The 21,129-nt window shown below is 35.9% G+C and overlaps 1 protein-coding gene and 1 pseudogene across 1 annotated transcript; both read right to left on the bottom strand.

The window, feature by feature from the left end:
• Positions 1–23: 23 nt before the first annotated feature.
• Positions 24–16,756, bottom strand: LOC145208994 (nck-associated protein 1-like). The gene is made up of 27 exons (XM_080079247.1): positions 16,498–16,756; positions 16,221–16,331; positions 16,050–16,142; positions 15,678–15,734; positions 15,466–15,608; positions 14,124–14,214; positions 13,912–14,049; positions 13,593–13,695; positions 12,624–12,729; positions 12,251–12,377; positions 10,463–10,599; positions 10,080–10,221; positions 9,427–9,558; positions 9,163–9,308; positions 8,664–8,916; positions 8,165–8,307; positions 7,736–7,867; positions 7,465–7,586; positions 7,293–7,386; positions 6,824–6,975; positions 6,280–6,377; positions 5,148–5,241; positions 4,819–4,901; positions 4,305–4,385; positions 3,663–3,752; positions 1,663–1,887; positions 24–1,286 (listed from the first exon to the last, which is right to left on the bottom strand). Exons 1-27 carry the CDS (start codon positions 16,621–16,623, stop codon positions 1,044–1,046), a joined length of 3,462 nt encoding a protein of 1,153 aa, XP_079935373.1. The 5' UTR covers positions 16,624–16,756; the 3' UTR covers positions 24–1,043.
• A 187-nt stretch (positions 16,757–16,943) lies between these two features.
• LOC145208996 (cytochrome P450 4F2 pseudogene) lies at positions 16,944–18,995 on the bottom strand (annotated as a pseudogene).
• Between the last annotated feature and the right edge of the window lie 2,134 nt (positions 18,996–21,129).

Here is a 21,129-nt window from a genome sequence, read left to right as displayed (position 1 = left end):
TATTGGTCAAGCATAAACAGAGATAGCGTTAACTTTTATATTGAAACCATGAATAATTACGGGTATTAGCATTTCATTTTAAAGACAAAAATGGGGAACATGGTTATATAGCCAGGTGCAGCAGCAAAAGCGATTAAAGTATAAGAAATCAATTATTATTCAAATAAATGGCAAATGGATTACAGATTTTTATAAGACCAACATGTAAACATGAAATTTCAACATGACAAATTTTTGTTGTAGAAAACATAAACAATTCTGCTGCATTTTAAGCAAGATTAAGTCAGAACTTATCAGACCATGTCAATTAAATCATAAATTACACACTAAATTTGGTAACAAGCTTGCAAATGAACATTAAAAGAATAGAACAAAAATACATAGCTAGAAAGCCTGTGTGTTGGCCATTATAAAAGCCATATAACATCAAATACATGACAACAATAGGGACACATAAACGAATGGCGTTTAAGAAAAAATACTTGACACTGCAAATTTCAGCCTCCCAAAGGACTTGCTGTTGTTAGCGTCACTTTGATGTATAGCCTTAAAAAGCAATGGAAAAATTTTACCTGGTTCACACAACAACAAAACAAACATGTTAGACTTGCAAGTAACGATTATACTGGCCGTATGTCTAATGCAGTCTGTCTGTTTAATGCCAAATTAACAATACAGGTCCTGTGTCAACGACCCAACTGGGTAATTAAATATCAGCAGCATACAGCTACAACATTAGCAAAATAATGTAAACAGGTTTTCAGATGGTGTAATATTATTTCATGATAATTTGACTTGTGAAAAGCAGCATCACATATTCATATTCGTGAACAAGCAATAATATACACAAAACTAGTATTAATTCAGATGTTGCAAGTTTAATTCTGACCTGACCAAAACCCTAAAGTAAAGATCCATACGGTTAAATGGTATCCGCAAAAATACACAAACACACCAACATATTTGAAAAATATTTGAATACATTTTTATAACCATTGAGCTCTGGCAAATTTTTTCATTAACAAGATATAAGCAGGTGTTAGTTAAGCAGAAGCAGTGGCTTGTGTTGCTTCAGCCCTGGTTGCATTGGACACAGGCTGCATTCGACGAACTGCATGGTACGAGTTACGCAGAAGGACATATGGAAAGCAGGACTCAAGCAGGTCCATGGTAAGGAAGGGCGAGGATCGCACAATGTTCTCAAGCAGGAGATAGATCGATTCCCGATTACGAGTGCTTGCACGGTCAGTTTCTTGGCCAAGTTTGAGGAGGCTGGACGAAGCAAGCTGAAAATAAATATTTGAAACTTTAAGCTTTGTTATGTTTACTTCTTTTTGCTGGCTTGTCAGTTTATATAGAAACTTTTTTATTTCTGAATCTGCACAGTAGTGTACATACTATGTAATGGTTAACTATTGTGACTACACTGACAATGTCAAAATTTAACTGTACTAAGTACTAAATAGACATAACACCTTACAACCATGACTTTGTTGGTTTTAATTCTGTATTATGTCCAACATGAGAGAAGAGGCAAAACCCGGCAATGAGAAAGCGTAAACTGTTTTAGATACAGCTGGCCTATCATTTAGTGGCAAGTAGTGGCAATATTTCTTGCTTCACCACTTCCACCCTTCACAGCAAACTTAACCAAAGACTTACAGCAAGAAATTCTTTAAGCCGCTCTTCCACTTTGCCACGATGAACAGTAAAAAGTGCTGATGCAATTTGGTTGACAGCACGAGCTAGGCAGTGGCAGTTGTTTCCATGACCCACGAAATCGGCAAGAAACAAAGATTTGTCGTCACGAGCCAGCAGTGGAATAGAGACCGCTAAGAAAACCATGAGAAGACAGGAAACTCTGTATTCTTCTTCTTGGTTTTCAACCTGTTCATCACAGAGAAGAACTGTTTGTGGAAATAAATAACTTGTTTTTCACCATTTCAAACTAGAAGAGTGGCTTTTCTGATATACATTTTATATATTCTATGCGATATTTACCAATTTACTATACACATCATTTGATCTACACATATGATTGTTTTTGTAAACAAAAACTAATGGGTCCCCACACGCATGTTTGTGCGGATTTACGGTAAACAAATGTAGCGGTGATTTTTACATTCTTAAGGACAAATTTTTAGAAAGCATTAACCCAACAATAAAAAAAATTGTTCGTATTCTTTTTGCACTATTATTGTCATGTAATTACAAAAACATTAAAAAACGTAACAAAGACTTAAATCTAATCTCTTGCTTTAACCCAGATATAGTCCTCCAAGGTAGGGCAATTTTTTTTAGAAAGCTGTAACAGTTGTGTTACAGACACTTTAAATTAAAAAGCAATTTGCTACAAGTGTATACATAACAAATTGTTTTTCATTTAACTTTGTTTCGCAAAATGAGTACCATTGACCTGTAGTAACCTCTCAGGGTGCACACGCCAAACGACTGTTTGACCTTTTGACACCGTTTTCAATAGCACGCCGTCATTCGTGTTCAACAATACTGTTAAGCCTAATTTATACATGCCTTGAGTATTGACTCCTAAATTGATTGTTAAAAAAACGCTACGTTATGAAGAAAGTTCTGAGCTGTGTTTGTAATACCGACTAGTTGACCTTAAGTAACCCGTGATCATGCGGCGGCCAACCTGACAGCGAGCATTTAAAAAAACATTTATTTGGCAAAAAAGTCAAGTTAATTTTTTCATCTTAACTTTTATTAACAAAGTTTTTCTTGACATATACAAAACCGAAGCACGGTTATTAGGCTTAAATCACGTCATAGGTGTAAAACCTTCGCCAAAACTAAAAATGTGAGTGATAACTTAATAAAACGACATAGCATTGCTGTGCAAAACAGCTGATTTCTAATCACTGAAACGATGTCTCGTAAAACGTCTGTCCGACGTCAAGCTGAGCCCTCCCGCTATCGTAAACCAGTGAGTTACTCTCTTGGTACTTCTGCCTACAGTGTCTTTCTTGACCAAACGAGCGTTAGACACATTTACGTTTCGGGGGCCTGTGGGTGAATCTCTGGGTCATACGAGGTCAAAATTCACATGGACCATCTTTAGACCAATATCTGTAATGTGTGTAAAATTGAAAAAGTTTGAACCATTCTTTCTTGACCAAAACGTGGGAACAATAGCCGCGCTAAAAATTTCACGTTTTGGGGTGCTGTGGGTGAACTGAGGGATCAAACGGGGTCAAAATTCACATGGACCATCTTTAGACCAATACCTATTATGTGTGTCAATTTGAAAAAGTTTGAACCATTCTTTCTTGACCAAAACTTGGGAACAAATCCGCGCTAAAAATTTCACGTTTTGGGGGGCTGTGGGTGAACCGAGGGATCAAACGGGGTCAAAATTCACATGGACCATCTTTAGACCAATATCTGTAATATGTGTAAATTTGAAAAAGTTTGAACCATTCTTTCTTGACCAAAACGTGGGAACAAATCTGCGTTAGAAAGAAAAAAAGAAAAAAGAAAAAAGAAAAAAAGAAAAAAGAAAAAAAAAATATATGGACAAAAACAATATGTGTCCCCTTCAGGGAAGGGGACCCATAATTAGTTAGCAGGAAACACTTTATTGCTAAAATGTTATGGGAAGTTAGAAAACTTTTCAATTCAGAATAAACTGAAATAAAACTGACTTTTTGTGATGCAAGAGCACTGCACAGAGTTGGGTCGATCTCACAGGAAAGTCCAGCAGCAGAAGCAAGTTCATTCACACTCATTGTAACCTGCAATATCAATGTTTTAACATCAGTAATAGAATTAAGATATTTTTTGCAACATTTATACAACAAATTACTCTCATTAATGTGTGTACATATGAAAACGTTTTACAGATCATATAAATACAGTTACTAAACTTTAACACTTATCAATGACTTTCTCACATGAGTGTATAAGTCGGGAGAATTATGTAAGGATTTTTTTCCTTAGAATTTTACCCCCTATAGTTGTTGTATACAGTTCCGAATAAACCAAAGCCTGCTAAGGAAACAGTTCGGGATGATCACAACAAAATCAAAACTGCAATAGTGTCATTAACACTGAACAAGTACCACAAATGTCAAAACAAGCATGTCATAATAAGAGGCATATAAGTTTGTGATGTACTTATGTTGTTTATGCATAATAGTGGTTTACATCTAAAAAGCCTATTGATAAACCTACTAGCAACAATGCATTTTTGGAGTTTATTTTGTCAACTTAAAAATCATTAGGCAATGCGATTTTTTGGACGACATAATTACATTAGTATCTTCCACTTCTGTAAATAACTTTACCTTTATGTCTGTTTCCTTAGGAATATGATCTTTAAAGTCTTCGATCGAAGCAATGAGGAATGGAATACGTTGTTGCAACACCTGTAGTATGTGGTAATAATTAATTATTAATAGAACAAAATATATGACTAATTTGTTTTTCACATTGATTTAAGAGCCAACTATTGCGTAGATGCCTATTTAGACCACAACCCACTGTGGTCTCAAATTTGTAAAGTTGTATGTGGGTGATAAATAACTTGGTAAGAAGTCGGGCAGTATGTTTTACAAATTTGTGTGGTTGGGTAATTAGTCCATTTATTTGTGAAATACAGTAGACACTAAACTTCATCTAAGATATATTTGTTGCAAAATTACCATGTTGCTTAGTTATGTTTTAGTAAAAGGATAAATATTTTAACTTGTGCTGTATTATTTTTATGTAAACTTTAACAATATTTTTTAAGGTTATGGTTTACTAGCAATAACAAAACTATGGTTTAAAAAACCCCTGCTAAAGGTTCCAAACTCTTACATCATTTAATGCATCTTGGGCCACTTCTCTGAAGGACAGAATCACACCAATAATGGTCATCCGAAGAAGTACATTTTCCACTCCTGTAGTTTTGCAGCAAAAAGTCCACATAAATTGTTTTTGCAAAAACAAAATTTACTACCAACACACAAAAAATGACTGGCACCTTTATTATGAAAACAATGATTTATGTTTGCTTAGAGCTTGACATAATTAAAAGTAATTAAAACTTAAATTTAGCAAAAAGCAATCACATGTACAGCAGTAAGTAGCATGCAACAGGCTAAAGACAAATTTGGACAAAAAAGCAAGTTGTTATTGTTGGTTACCATCTAGCTTTCTGTACAGTGCATTCATTTGTTCTGGTTTGTCAAAGTTAGTTCGCAGTGCAGCAAGGGTGTCCATGTTTTGCAAGACAAGTTTCTACAAAGCATAAGGTGGGAAGGTAAAAATATATGTTGTTTAACTTTTGGTTCTGTCTCCTTTGCATGAAAAGGAATTTTCGCTCCATGCACAGTGTTAGTTGCATTGCTTTGACAGCATAGACAACATATATTTAGGCACTGCAGAGTAATATGGCAACAGAATCCAAACAAAAGCCTAATAAGCAAATATACACTAATCTAGGAAAAGGAAAACAATGCTAAAGAGATGTTACAGTTGTTTTATTACCAAATGTAAGATCAACTTACCATTTTCATTTAAGCAATTTTATATGCAGTTCATACAGGCAATTATTGGCCTCAATATGGTTAGTGGCTAATAAATGCAAACACAATGCAGAAACGAACTCATACAGACACACATATATTTGCAGCATTAAATATCTCTTTGTTAGCATCGCTTTATGCAAAAGATAGGTTGGATTGTTAAATTAACTAGTTGCAGTTAAGTGCAGGGAAGGACAGCTTTACCATCCAAATTGTTGCAGAGTTCGGTCATCATAAGAGGTTTGTGTACACTTGTTCTAACAGCTGTCAGAACTCGATTATTCTGAATCACCAATCTCTAGGGTTCCAAAATTTTTTTGATCATATTTTCTGTTTTTATACTAAATGTTGCCTTTTTTAAGTTATTATTGTTTAAGGTTGTTGTTTTTTTGAAGAAAAAGTTCTTCAGCACAGAATTATCAAACAGGATTTATCAGAAAACATTTCAAATTTTATGAAAACCACACTGATATTTTTGTACCTTACAAGCAGTGGTAGGATTCAGCCGGTTTGCACCGGTTCTATAGAACTGTCTCATGAAATTTTATGAGATCAGCGAACCCGGTTAGCATTACTGGTGGCTGTCAATGGACTTTTTGTTACACAACCGGCTGAAAAATATGACTTTTGTGATAAAATCGGTTGACTAAAAATTTGAATCCCACCACTGCTTACAAGCATATATTAAAGTAACTGGTATAGCCTAAGCATTTTGCAAATAATTAATCATTAAGTTTTAAAAACCATTTACCTTAAGCTCAGTAATCTGACTTGCAATGTGCCAAATGAGACTTTCGTTGAGAAACTTCATTCCATAGGGGCCAATTATTTGGGCTAACGCCTTCAGTTCTGCAAGCCACAAATATTTATGAGTTAATTTTAACTAAAGTTGTTTCATAAAAACAACATAATCATGTTCAATCTAACATGGTATTGTGAAGGAGGCAATGCACTGAAACAAGAATGCAGTAAACGAGTAGTATGAAGACATTAGACAGTGTACATGCACAAAGATCTTGTTACGTAACAGCCATAAATTATATCAGCATTTGCTTATTTACTAAGTTGTTGTTTAAGTCTAAAAATTGTGACAGCTTTTTCGTGAGTCTTTCTTTGAAAAATGTAAATGTTTATTGCTGTTATGTTTTTGTTTTAATGTGTGAATAAATTCAACACAAAAAGTAGTGATTATTTTTACAGAAATTAGCTGATGGTATTGGCAGCTTACAAAGCTAACACATCTTTACAAAATGTTTTTAATTCTTTTAAACAAACCTGGACTGGCAACTTCTTACCATTTATATTTGAATATTCCTCTGGATTAACTGGTGGTTGGTTGCTAGACGAGGATTCATGGTGACTGTTGGGCAGTTTCACGAAGTGACGTCGCAATTCAGAGAAGATTATACTTCCAGCACTAACTTGTCTCAACATAACCTCAAGGTACCTAAAGACAACAAATCATATCATGTTGATATTTTTTCACTAGACCATTTACCGCACCTAAGATTTCATTCAGGTATCATAATATATTTGCTTTTGATGCATCTTTGTTTTATTAATTGTCAGTCAATCACCACTCACACTTAAAGAGTTGTGTTCTGCCTTTTTGCATAAAATGTGTTAAAAAAACACTTCAATTGAACATTGTCAAGGTGAATTTGAATGTCCAAGGACCGTTCTGGCAACTAAGTAATTTGCTTGATGTATAAGAAGTTCCAGATAGTATTAATAAACGCTGAATTACAAAAATGCTCAACATACCATTGTGTGTAGAGGGTTGTAACTGTGATTTCACCATGACTGTCCATCATTTGACTTTGTTGTAGCAATACACTGTTGAAAATCCTTGTCACATCTATATCACAACACAGTAATGAATAATTAGTTCTTAATACTACCCCTATCACAAGCAAGTCAAATGAGTTTCACTTGCCAAGGTGCACATAATTTTCCACAGTTTGTAGAACAGACATATACGCTTTCAGTTTGCATAACAGCTCAGATGGTTTTGCGATTTCATTTGTTTCCTTGTTCAGGGTCATAGAAACGAGGGTCCTATAATAAACATTATAATGTTGAACACTTGCTTCAAAATATGCTCAAGATTCCATCTTACTTCTGATGGCACAGGACATAGAGCATTTACAACAGCTCACATGGCTTTTAGTGTGCTTTTTATAATGTTATAGTAGTTTAACATATACCTTGAGAAACGACTTTCCAAATGTGTTGTAAGATATTCTTTTGGAGTAAATGTATGTTCCCACACAACAATACTTGGTCTGTAGTTAATGGCACTGCAAATTTCTGCCAATGCCATGTGATACTTGTCCATTCTGTACAAAACATAAATACACATATGATCTCAAAATTTAAAATAACTTTCAAAGCCTGAATACAACAACTTATTTTGATTAATCATAAACATAATTGCCAGATAACTTGTGTTGAGAATACATCTTAGTGCAGATATTTTAAACAGTCATTGTTGTCATTATCTGTGAATGCTGGTTATGTTTTTCATTAAATATGTGTATTGTGTGCCCTTAGTTTGGGTAAAGGTAACAAACGTCCAACCAAAAAAAACAATCTATACGATGTTTGAAGATTTTACAATATTTAAGTGTACAAACTTTGTCACATATAGTCGATCTTTTCTCATGCTTTCTTCCCCTGGCTTCGGCATGTCTTGCACCGGGTTCTTGGTGTTTTTCTTGGTTTTTCCCTTCTTAGCCAAACTGTGTCTCAGACGCAAAGCAGCCATTTTGGAAAGCAACTGGAAAAATGCAAACCAATGTAAAAAAACAATGAAAACAAGTTTTTTTAGCAAGACAAAACAGTTCATTAGTTGTTTTTATCTTCACTACTACCAAATGCACTTTCCTGAAAAAAGTACACTAATATTACTACATCTGGAAGGCTTGCGACCATGTCACATCTAAGCCTCATAATCACACAATTGATGCCTGTTGGCACACTCTTACACAAGAAAATCTATGTAGCACATGAAACAGTACATACAGTGTTCTTTAGAACAAAGTGGTAACTTATGTATCTGGCCAGGTACTTGTCTGTAAAGACTGTAAGGAATATTGGTGGTGACACAGACATCACTAACAAAATAATACTTACATTATCAGCAAGCTGACTTTGTTCAGCAGCTATGTTGAACAACAAATTTCTGGCTTCTTTTGCCATTTCCTCGAGGAATTGGTTGACAAAGTTGAGAGCACGGTCTCGAACATGAGCTCTCTCCTCTGGACAGAAGTCACCAACAGCTGAACTGAAATGGCCACAGACGAGAGGAAAAGCAATGGAGAAACGAGACTGTGCGGGAAGCTCCAAACATCGCTTGAATGCCGTTGCAAAGAAGGTTGTGTAAAAGCTGAAATAGGTACAAGAGTGTTTGCATTTGAGGATAGCTACCGCCAAGAAAGTTTATTATATATAATGTTTCATGAAAAATGTGTCACAAATCCATACTTCTAAACACATTTCAAGCGAAAAGATTCATTTACTTTTACATTTTTGTGAAGTTTTAAATTTTACCAGTTTTTTCTGTGCAACCTTGGGTAAACTATTTATACTTTTTGGAAAAAAAATGAACGACAGGATATCTTTAATTCTTTACCAAAAATTGGACAGGTCTGATGTTTCATGAATCATTTCATCGAGTTCATCAACAACTCGACAGTGGAACGAGATTGTGTTCATGAGGCGGGCAAGTCCGATGTTATCTTTCAGGTAAAGAGCAGCTTTGTTTACACTTGTATATGCCTGGAACAAAACAAAAATTAAATGACAATCCTACTAACCTTTGAATGCTCAATAAAAACACTACACAATATAGGGATAAGAAACCATAAGTGTCTAGTCAAATATTACAATGTTTTACCTGTAGTCTGAACCAGTCCAGTCGCATCGCACGGAAATCGAAAATCTCTTTCTGTTCCACTTGTTTAATGCTCAGTGATGTCATTGTGTTCACCACTGATGTCATAATCACAGATTCATCTTCAGGACAAACCTACATACGAAAAATTGTGTTTGTTTAGATACTGATATTAGCAACCAAAGGAGTTTTTTACTGGATGAATAAATAGTAGTCAAAAATAGTCAGGAAAATAAGTAGTCAAATAATCAGTTTGCTTAAATACATGTTTTGAATAAGTTTTCTACTGGAAGCCAAAATCCCAGACCAGAAAGAACTTGAAAATTTTTTTCTAACACAGGTTTTACACCCGGTTTGACAATTTTGTAAACAACTTTTTCTTGAGTTCTTTTGTTTTACTGATGTCATTTAATTCAGTTTTCGATTTAAGCCTGCAATCAACCAATTTGGCATGGCAGTAAGAAACCTTGTTCAATTTTTTTAAAGCTCTAGTAAAGTAAATCAAAACCAAGAGTTGTAACAAAAAGTATATTTGTTCTGTCCTGTGGTATCTGGTGATTTCAGTATGTATAGGTGCAGTATGTTGTGGTTCAATTTTGACTGATTTGGTACAATAAATAATTATGTGTACAGTAAACAGTTTTTTTATTACTTACAGAAAGGTTTTGCACAGTTTCATTGAGAACTACTGAGTCATATCCATACATGAATTGCACATAGTAACGTTGAATCACTTCATCGTAGCGACGAACCAAGAGACGAAGTTCCTCCATGTAAAAGATCAATTCACCAAGATGCCTGTGTACAAAGCCACAATAAACCAATTCTTTATCGGCGGATGGTTAATAGGCCAAAACTACAGTAGAAAACGTATTTGTTTGAAGTGCTTTAGAATAGCACTTGTATGGTCAGCAACAAAAAAGATAAATTTTAGCATATATTTCTAGTGCATCGTTGTTCTCTTTCGTAGGCATTTTAACCTCTTTGAAATGGTAAAGAAAATGGATTTATAATCTGAGCAAAAGTTCTAATCATTCACCTATCCACAAAATCCTCTCCACTGGCCTTTTTCACCAAGTTTCCAGCATGTCTGGTTATCCACAAAACCTCATCTCGGGCATACGACAATCCCATGAAAACAAACAGTGTTTTTGGTCCAAGAAGGCCTGGCTGGTCCTGTTGTAAAAGCAAATGAAATGTGTTAGAACATTTAAAAGGCAAAATAGTTCAAAATTCTTTTCTGTTACACAACTGCAATTTTCGCAGCAGAGTTTTGAAATGTGTGTATAGTCAATTTGTGTTAAACGTCTTTTATTAGTCTTAAAATAGTTTTTGTGATGACTTCTTTGGCTTTTTCCCCCTTATAGAATGGCACAACTACTGCCCACAAAAGCATTTGTTTCATAAACATATATTATTTAAACAAACAAAAACATACAACTTTATGCACATGTAAATATGTATATATGTGTATGTGTTTGTAACAAATGCATTGATATGACACTTATACCAATACCAAGCTGGAGATGAAGAAACGGGATACTGTGGTCACGGCAACAAACAAATGAGAACGAATTAAAATGTTACAAGCGTGACACAAGATCATGAGCTACTGCTGACAAATTGCCATAATAAACTTTTACACAACGCAGTAAAGGAAATTACATCCCATGCAAGCTTTCCTTGTGTTACATAGAGCCTCGAAACTGAAAATGTAACCAGGATGGGTACCACTGGCTTTGCACAAATTAAAGTTCATTAAGCTAGAATCAACAAGAGCTCTGACCAGTCGGCTAAAAATAACATTGTTTTAACCCAGTGGCGTATCCAGGGGGGGGGGGGGGGGGATAGGCCCAAATAGTTCTGTTTACCGCTGCATGATAACAGGGAGTCGTTATCTTAAAGCCGTGAGCTTTCAATCTCTTGTATTTGCTTGTTATCTAATCGTCAATTGTGACATAACAAGGGTTTAATACGGACTTTTATGCGCCAACAATCGGAAAGTTACGTTCCGGTTAGGACGCTGGTTTTGATTTGTTTCTAAGTGTTAAATGTACTAAATGCAACGTTTTTTGCATTTTAACAATGTAAAATGAGTAAAAATGGTTAAAAACGTTTAATGTTTTTTTTTTATTGTTTCTGTTAACTTTGTTAATAATAAAATAACTTAACAGTTTCGACCCGCCAAACACGTATTAGTTTGCCACGCACAATAGATCGATGCTAATCAAGTAATGTTATTAAGGTAAACGTAATTTGTTATTGCCACAATTTATGCCTTCTGCAGTTAGTGCATTCGTGACATTGCGCAACTTAACAGTAGGATTACCGCATTCGAGAGGCGTTCAGTTCTTTAGAAATTGCTCCCCGTTTTGCTGAGTAATCTAGATAGCAGCAGCGGGATCAGAAAACTACAAAGCTTCTGCTAAAATTAATTGGTCTTTCTGTCAATTGGACTGGTAGAGAATCCGCCAAAGTCAAAAGTTGGACCGGGTTTCGGTTTGGGGCCTGCTTACAATTTCGGACAAAGCGCTTTGCCGCTTAACGTGTCGTTTAGTGGCATTTTGACGTGTCAATTACATATTCAGTCTGTGCGGTTTAGCATATTTGTGTGGGAAATTTTCCAAAGCGATCTAATGACGTATAATGACGTCATTAGGGAAATTCCCAAAATAAAATGTTGGACCCCCCCCTTTAAAAATTTCTGGATATGCCCCTGTTTAACCCGATGGCCATTGTTTCAATCCTATGGCTATTGCACACAACAGGAAGTAATGGGATTCAGTTATAAATTTCATTTGAATAAACTGATGGAAAGCCAACTTACTGTAAGCAGGGCAATGAATTCTTTAAGAGATGTTCGGAGATAGCGACGCCTCTCTTTGTGCATTTTTCCTGCATTTTGCGCTGAGTATTCTCTGCATTCTTTAATTTCTGACACTTTTTTATTGTAGCTGAAATACAAACAAGTTGCAAAAAAAGTATTAATTTGGAGAAAAACATTTAAAATTTACTCCCAACACTAGCACTAGCAGTAATTTTTAATTTGAAGTTCAAATATTGAGGTTTTACAACAACAGGGTAAAATATAAAAGCAAAAACTTAAATGCACTTTTCACTGGTCATAAAAGCCTTTTTAAATCTTTGAATTTCAAATGCTATACTGGACCACACAGATTCGCATTTATATGTGTGCATACCCTTTGATTGACGAAAATACTTCTTCAGCACTGCGATGTACCATGATGATTTCATCACGAAACAGAGTCAGACAAAAATTGGACTGAAGCACTGGTCGCCACAAACCTGAGCAAACAATACAACAGTTTTCAGGCTATAGTGTTTTAGCACATCAATAATAATCCAAGCCTAGTTTTTGCCACACATTTTAATAATTTTGGTTAAAGTCCACATAATGAACAATTGCATAAATATTATTATTTATTTCATAGAAAATAGAAAAGCATCAAATCTGCTTTAAAATGCTACATCAAAAGTATCAAGTTGCTATAAGTAATCTCTTAGACCAGGGGTTCTTAAACTTTTTCGGTCGTGCCCCACTTGACACTATTTATTTATTCTCACGCCCCCCTTTGTTACTGGCAAAAATTAATCTAATCCTTACGAAAGTTTACTGTTACGACATGTAAAATTAACATTACCGACTTTCATAGGATTGCAACGCCAAGAATTGATCCGAAGCCAGTTTATAACGTCACAGACAAAACAAAAAGTGTTAATTGTGCGCAAACAATTGCTTTATTGTGCTACTTGTGACGTAATATACAAGAATTCCTTGTAAGATGAGACTAACTATACTATTTAATAGATTTTAAATGTTTTTTTAAAAAGGCCGTATCTTGGCGTATCTCAACTGGACTTCCATTTCAGAGTAATGAAGCGTTTATTTCAAACAATATGTTCGAAATCAGCGCCCACATTATTCCAATGCATTCATTTACAATTGTTTGCAAGTGAAAACTTTGCTGCCGTAATGTGCTGCGCCCCCCTTGCGAACCCTTCACGCCCCCCAGTTTAAGAACCCCTGTCTTAGACAAACAGTTCCAAACTGGTTTCTTAATAATCTTTAGGGCTGTACAATATTTGACTTTGTTATGATAAATAACTTTTGTGTCAACTGCAATAAAATGTTAGAATGATAAACATACCACCACAAGCTTCTTGGTTGGACACCAGTGAAGTATGGCAAAGCAGATACCCAAAATATGCCCACCTTTCTATGTTCTCCAATGACACATATTCACACTGCACCTGGAAACAAATTTACAAAGCTACATCACAACTATAGATTAACTTATGTTGGAATAAGCAAAATCAGCAACTGGTTTATTGCTTTCATACTGAATGTATAGTATAGTAATGCTTGTATTACAATACAGACTTATAATGTGACAACCCTTTAGTCAAGACATCAAGTTACATCTGCAAAAGAAAGAAGCAAAACTTGTGTATTGTAACTAAGTAAACCTTTTCAGATGGAGCTGGGTTGAGCATTTGTGATGGTGCTGCAACAATGTTAAATAACGCAGCAGATCTCCATGTGTCTGCAGTTACATTTCGTGATGGATAAACGTTAATCAAGGACATCACAGCTGAATGCATGGTCTATGAAAAAATGTAGCATTTACAAATGTGTTTTTACAGAATAATCTATTCTACTACATTATAACAAGACTAACCCTGCAGTGAGCGCCAAAGTCATCCACAAGCTTCTTTAGTGGGTTTTCATAATCCACAATCATCTGGCTAAGTCTGGAGTAGTCTTTGTCACTGTTGAATGCAATAACAACAGAATGTTAAACTGAAAAAATACTAACAAAGGTTCATGATTAACAATTAAGAAGTTGTTTTTGAGCAACACAGAATAGAATGCAAACATTAGAGTTTGATAACTAACATGAAGCTTTTACCTTTCAAGTTACTTTGTAAGTATGAAAAGCAAATGCTAAAAAAGGTAAAAAAAGTCCCAAAATGTTGATCACCGCTGTGATAAAGAAGTTTTGCTCATTGACTTAAGTTTGTTCAAATTTATTTCAACTACAAGCACATATTTTGATGTTTTAGACTGCATTGGATCACTATATACGGATCTGTTCATAAGTTTAATGGTGAAAATAACGGCCCAAATAGACGTAAAAAGCGACATGCTTTATTGTTCAAACGTTTCGGCTAATGCTCATGCCATCATCAGTGATATGAAGGCCACATCAATTGCACCCATTTATATACACTTTAGTCGCATAAAAGAATGATAAAAAGGTGCGAACTGCATTGTATTTGTTTAATAAATCTGTGGTGGATACAACAGTGGTTGGCAACTGTAACAGCAGTTGAGCTATATAAACATCTGTACATGTAAGGATTGTGAAATAATCACACAGGATGTGATGACTATTGTACAATAGATTCCCATCAAGCAGTGAAACAATCCCTTTGACTTCAGGACACATGACATAACAGTGTGGGCTTTATTGAAATGTAAAATGCTTACCATTAATGTGTATTTGTCTAAGGTCAAACTGGTAAATTATAACAGGGTTTAAACTGAGATTTCAACTTAATGACCTAATGAATTGATTAGAAATGTTTGCTGTAAGATAGCTGACTGTTCTTAATTAGTGCTTGAAATTTTTGGTCTGAAATAAATTCTGGATACATTAAATTGCCAATCACACACAAAGGAATTTTACACTTTCAGAAAATGTCAAAAAGTTTTGCAATAGCTACAAAAACATTTGTGGCAACGCTAATGCAGCAATAAATTCCATTGTGACCTATGTGGAAATATATCCCAACAGGCCGCAGCAGCAAACAGAAATTTAAGTCATGTTTATCGCACATTCAGCTTGTTGTTGTTACAACTTTCAACATTCCTAGTATTCACACGGTAGTATCTTGCATAGAAATAAACAAAAAACGACTATTTTTGAAGTTCTAAACGTATGGGTCATTTATCACACTTGGAAACAAGTTTATTCTTTTTTTTTTCAGCAAAAATTGACTTCAATGACTCAAACTTACACTTTTCCATGAATCATGTCATGGGCATTTTCATACAATCCAATGATTGCTTTTCTATCATCAATCCTTGAAACAATGATCATCAAGGACACAAATCTTGAAACCAAATCAAGGAAGCCTGAAGTAAGGTCAAAGTTGACAGTCTGCAGTAATAAAAAACATTAGTAACTTTGCGCATAATGCCTATGAATGTTTAATTTGCATAAATTTACCAAGTCAAGGTACACTGACAAACTGTCAAATAGTCCAAGAAGGTCATAAAAGTGGTCCTGAAACAAAAAAGCAAATATTTAAAGTTGATTAAAAGAGCATATGTCAGTAAAAAATAATAACTGTAGATGGCATTTATTTTTGTTTGCCTTCTAGGGGAATAATTGTTATACTTGTGTTGAATTACCTAAATGGCAATTGCCAATTTTAAACTGCTTTTAACATTCTACAACATACCCACAAAATAAAACAAAGTTAGATTTGCATTGCAGAACTAAAAAATATTTGATGTACAAATTAAATCCATAACTAATTTCATAAATTGTGCATTTGAGATCATAAAGAAATAGAAAAAAAAGTATGAGACAGTTTACCTTAAATTCCATGACATCCACAAATGTGTGATAGTAAAGTGAAAGTCCTTTAAGAATGTCATTTTTTGCATTGTTCACACCAGCCAGTTGATTCTGTCAAATAGAGTGTTGGTTATTATCAGTTGTGGTTATCCTAAAATCAAAGTTACATATCATATATGATATATTCACCTGGTTACTGCGAATGTCCACTTGTGGAAACTTACGCACAATAAACTTAACACCGGATTCTAGGGCTTTGTCAGTCAGAAAAGTAGGTTTTGAACGTTGGTCACTGCATGCCTAAATAGCAATAAAAGTGAAATGGTAATCAACTCAATCTCACAAGTTCTTAACTAAGGTTTTTAACATAATTAACAACATTAAAAGCACATCATGATTAAAAAATTTGAAAACGTATAACTGGATGTTGATGGATTTCATTTTTGCAAGTATAATACACTATTACCTTCTTAATGTTGTACACTCTTGTCAGCATGCCAATGGCACGACTATTGAGAATAATTAGCTTTTCCGCCAACTTGGCCTGGCCCGGCGAAACCCTCGCCATCATGCTACGAGTCGCTGATCGCATTATGAGGCTTCGCTCGCGGCGTAACACAATCGACGAAAACAAATAAACTACCTTCTTCCCAAAAAATACTCAGGTTACAGCTCAATAGCGCTGCAATGCTTCTCAAGTCAACGCATCGTTAGCTACTTATCTCTTTCCGGGGGTTTCTCCTCAACGCCTAAACTCGTTAAATCCAATGATGGAAAGATGCAACCAAGACTTTTCTGTGCTTTGCTTCTGAACAAACTTATCAAAACGCTTGTGCTTTAGTTAATAATACTATTTTTTGCCTTTAATACGTTTACAAAAAATTTAAAACTATATTGGAATTAAGAGTCTACTTAAGAGTTTATAAAACTTTATTCGTACGAATAGGCTACGAGCATGTGAATTGCAGTGATTTCCGCAATACTCATTTAACGTTTTAAATTTCGGTACTTCTATTAAAAATAATTTAACCGACTGTTATAAATCGACACATGTATTTGTCGACAAAAAGATATTCGAAAAGCAGCATATCGAACACCAGCAAAACGGACATTTAAGATACTGAAACATGAATTTCTAACGTCTGATGGTATTGGCAACAACAGCTAGCGTTTTGTAGTGGGTATAGCTAAACAATATCTACAAATTTCATATTTGTTTTTCCAGTTAATGATCAGAAAACGCAGCTTTAATGTTGAAACTATGACCCTTTCGAAAGTCTTGAATGTTGTGCAGAGATAAATTCAATCAGTCAAATGTTTGTAGACAATCGTCGAATTTTAATGTGAATTCCATTTTCCGATCGCAGCACGAGTTTTGGGGTCATTCTCGGTTTTGGCGTTTCCTTGTCCACGAACAGCTTAAAATTTCGCAAAATCAAACTGGTAGTAGTTTTTATTTCGTTCATGGCAAATGTCTTGCCAATGCAGTTGCGGGGACCAGCTGAGAACGCGACGAACGCCGTTGGATGCATTTTTGAAATATTTTCCGGGAGGAACCTATCAGGATTATAATGCTCTGGATTTTCCCATACCTCTGGATTACGATGCAATGCCCATAGATTGACCAATATCGATGTGTTAGGGCCTACCACCATTTTTTCGCCGGGTACATGTTTACTCGTAAAAGTAATCTTCTGTTCGGGCTTCCTGCCGACAATTTGTACAGGCGAATGCAACCTCAGACTCTCTTTGATACACATTGTCAGATAAGACAGCTTGTTGAGATCATTCCATTCCATGTATTCTCTATCGCCCATTACATCCAAAACCTCTTCACGGCAACGCTCCTGGTAACCTGGATGTCGTGCCAAGTTGTACAAAATCCATGAAATTGCACTTGACGTTGTATCATGACCTTCAAACAGAAAAGTATCAACTTCATCTCGAATCTCGCGGTCATTTAGACCATTTCCTTCTTCGTCCTTAGATCGTAACAAAATATCAATAAAATCAAACCGCATCTTTTTCTTAAAGTCAAGTTCGTCCTCAAAGACTCCTATCAATTGCTCTGTGTCGTTGTTGTTTGTTGATAATCGCGATAATGCTTCTCTTCTTTCCCTAATAAGATGTTCCGCTTCAGAATGAACAAAATTTAGAGCCTTTTTAAACCGCCGTCCTACTGGACTCAACCAGAAAATCCAATCGAGCTGAAATATTAAACTGTTGACACGATAGACGATAATCTCAGCAAGCTCGTGGACTGCTTGTACGTAACCATTACTTGAATCCATTTGGCAATCAGTCTCTGCTGACATTGCGCACTGCAGCATCACATCCAACGTCAATTTGGCCACATCAGGGCAAATTTCCATGACTTCATTTTCGCCACGTAATTTCCACTTGTTAACCAATACAGACGCACATCGGTTGTTTATTTTCATGTAGGATTTCAAAACTTCGAAATGGAAGGCCGGTGTCAATAACTTTCGATGACGTTTCCACTTTTTCCCTGATGACGTCAGCAATCCGTCACCTATCCAAGGTCGCAGAAATCCGTAAAGAAACTCATCCTTAGGAGAGGAATTCAGTAAGACTGTGCTGACAGAGGTTGGTGTGTGGGGCTCCACTAAAACTTTGAAAGGTCCAGCCCATGTAACTAACATATCTCGATACTTTCGCACCCATTCAAGTTTAAGATTCATTCCTTGCTCATCGGGAGTGAGCACCTTCAGGTGACCCCAGAGCGGATGGTGGTGCGGTGACCAACCACGTTTGCTTATTTCTTTACTCTCTTGGTACATCAGAAATATAGGATGTATCCAACGCAAGCAAGCGTAGATAAGTACAAACAGCAACACAGCGTCGCCCAACAAAGAAGGCGATAGATAGCCAGTGGCATTGACAAACGACATAATCAAATTTTTAATCATTGTATGAAGTGTACTTCACCTGTGCACAGGTCATATTTAAACACAAATCCAACAAGAAAGAAATTTCACAACATATTATAGAACCTAATTAGTGTTCTATTGCTACCAGCTAGAGCAATTAACTAAACTGTTAGAAGCGCAGTACCCGATAAAATCTACAAGGCAAAACGCCATTCTGTCTGTACACAATGATAAGCAGACCCAAATTACCCTACGTGTTCAGATATGCAACTCCGAGCGAGCAGCAATTCTCAGCAAGTTTAGTTGAATACCGTTCGAGCCTTCCTGTGCAAACAAAGCGTAGTGTATGTTCTTCATGTGACTGAGTCAATTATTACCAAATGGCGCTGTAGCTAAAATAAGACACAATTTAGATCATGACTTTGGAATTACGTAAATTTCAGCACGAACTGGAAAATTTAGGCCTCGGAAAGTTTTATGGTGTATTGTGCCACGTGACCGCATCTGGTTGGAGAGACAACAACCAAACTGCTGCGTAATGTCTCCCCATTTCAGAACTAGTTTTGCCAAAACTGATAACTTTTTACAGTACCGTTTTAACTGCGAGTAGTAGCCTACTACCAATCTCGGTCAGGATTTCATTCATAGAAAACGGAAAAATCCCCCAAAAAAATGGTTAGGAGTATTTGCCCAAATCCTTTTTATGGCTTTAAATGCAACAAAATCCTATAACTATTTCTGATTAGTTTCCTGTACGTATGTCTGGTCGATAACTTCTAACTAAAATTAAGGTTGATACTGCTTAGGCTGCTGAGTTCATGAATAGTCCAATATTCGAATACTTACCCTTACCCATGACCTGTGGTGGGATTCAGCCGGTTCGCACCGGTTCTATAGAACCGTCGTACGAAATTTTATGAGATCAGCGAACCGGTTAGCATTACTGGGTAGAGCTACTAACACCATAACGCAAATGACAACCAAAGTCGATTAGGGGACGTAAAGAGCTGAATTTTTTATTTAGCGGCTATAAATGGGTTGGTTTGGGAAATAGGCCTAAGTTTTTAAAATTTTTACATTAGTAACTAATTTTTTGGGTTAGTTTTATTGAATTTTAAGTGCTAATACCTTACCCCGACCCTAATAGCCCTAACCGTGAGCATTTTTGGAGATATAACCAAATCGACTTTGGTTGTCATTTGCGTTATGGTGTTAGTAGCTCTACCGCATTACTGGTTACTGTCAATTGACTGTTTGTAACAGAACCGACTGAAAAATATGACTTTTGTGATAGAACCGGCTGACAACAAATTTGAATGCCACCACTGCCCATGGCCGTAATTGGTTCCATTTATTTGTATTTGCGGTTTAAATTTGGCACCAAAAAGCAGGGAGTCGAACCGCTTGTCATATGGGTTCAGGTTCGGTTCGGGTTCACTTGGTTTTGTTTTTAAGGGTTCGGGTTCGGTTCAGGTTTTTAAAAATATATATACTCGGGTTCGGGTTTTGTTACGGTTCGGGAAAATTATCCGGTCCGAACCGGGTTGCGGTTTTTAAACCGGTTCAAATTTTTATTCATGTCAATTTAACTCTAATTAACCATCATCTACCTGGCCTTATCAAACTCCAAAAGAATTTTGCCCGTGCACTGTAATTTTTGACACGCCCTATAAGTGTTATCTCGCGTATTAGTTTTGAATAAAATCACAACATATAAAACAGACTGCATTTTTTACTGGTTCGGTTCCGGTTCGGGTCCAACGCCAAACAAAATATGGGGTTCAACTCCGGTTCGGGTTTTTAGAAAATCGTAATTAGCGGTTCGGGTTCGGTTCGGGTTTAATGAAATAAACCGCTCAAACCGGTTCGCGGGTTTGGGTTCAGTTCCGGTTCGACTCCCTGCCAAAAAGTTTCGATCAATTTTGCCAAACAAATTCGAAAAAATAGACAAATAATGATTGTCCATGTCCGCTGTATTATTTTGGACAAAATGAAGACCATGAGGCTCGTTTGCGTAACAAAGAGTTGGATAACTTTATTTACACAGACCAAAGAGTATTGCAAAACTCTTTGCACAGATTCGTTTTCTATAATCTTTGCACAGAGGCAGACTTGCGGCTAGACTTTATGACATCACAAATTTGCGATCACGTGAAATGTTAAGCGACGCGTGACAACATAACTTGAGTTACAACAACAAAGTCTTA

Source organism: Phallusia mammillata, chromosome 1, assembly GCF_965637545.1.
Source record: "Phallusia mammillata chromosome 1, kaPhaMamm4.hap1.1, whole genome shotgun sequence".
NCBI lineage: Eukaryota > Metazoa > Chordata > Ascidiacea > Phlebobranchia > Ascidiidae > Phallusia > Phallusia mammillata.
The sequence above is the reverse complement of the archived record's forward strand: the minus strand, read 5'-3'. Positions and strand labels throughout refer to the sequence as shown.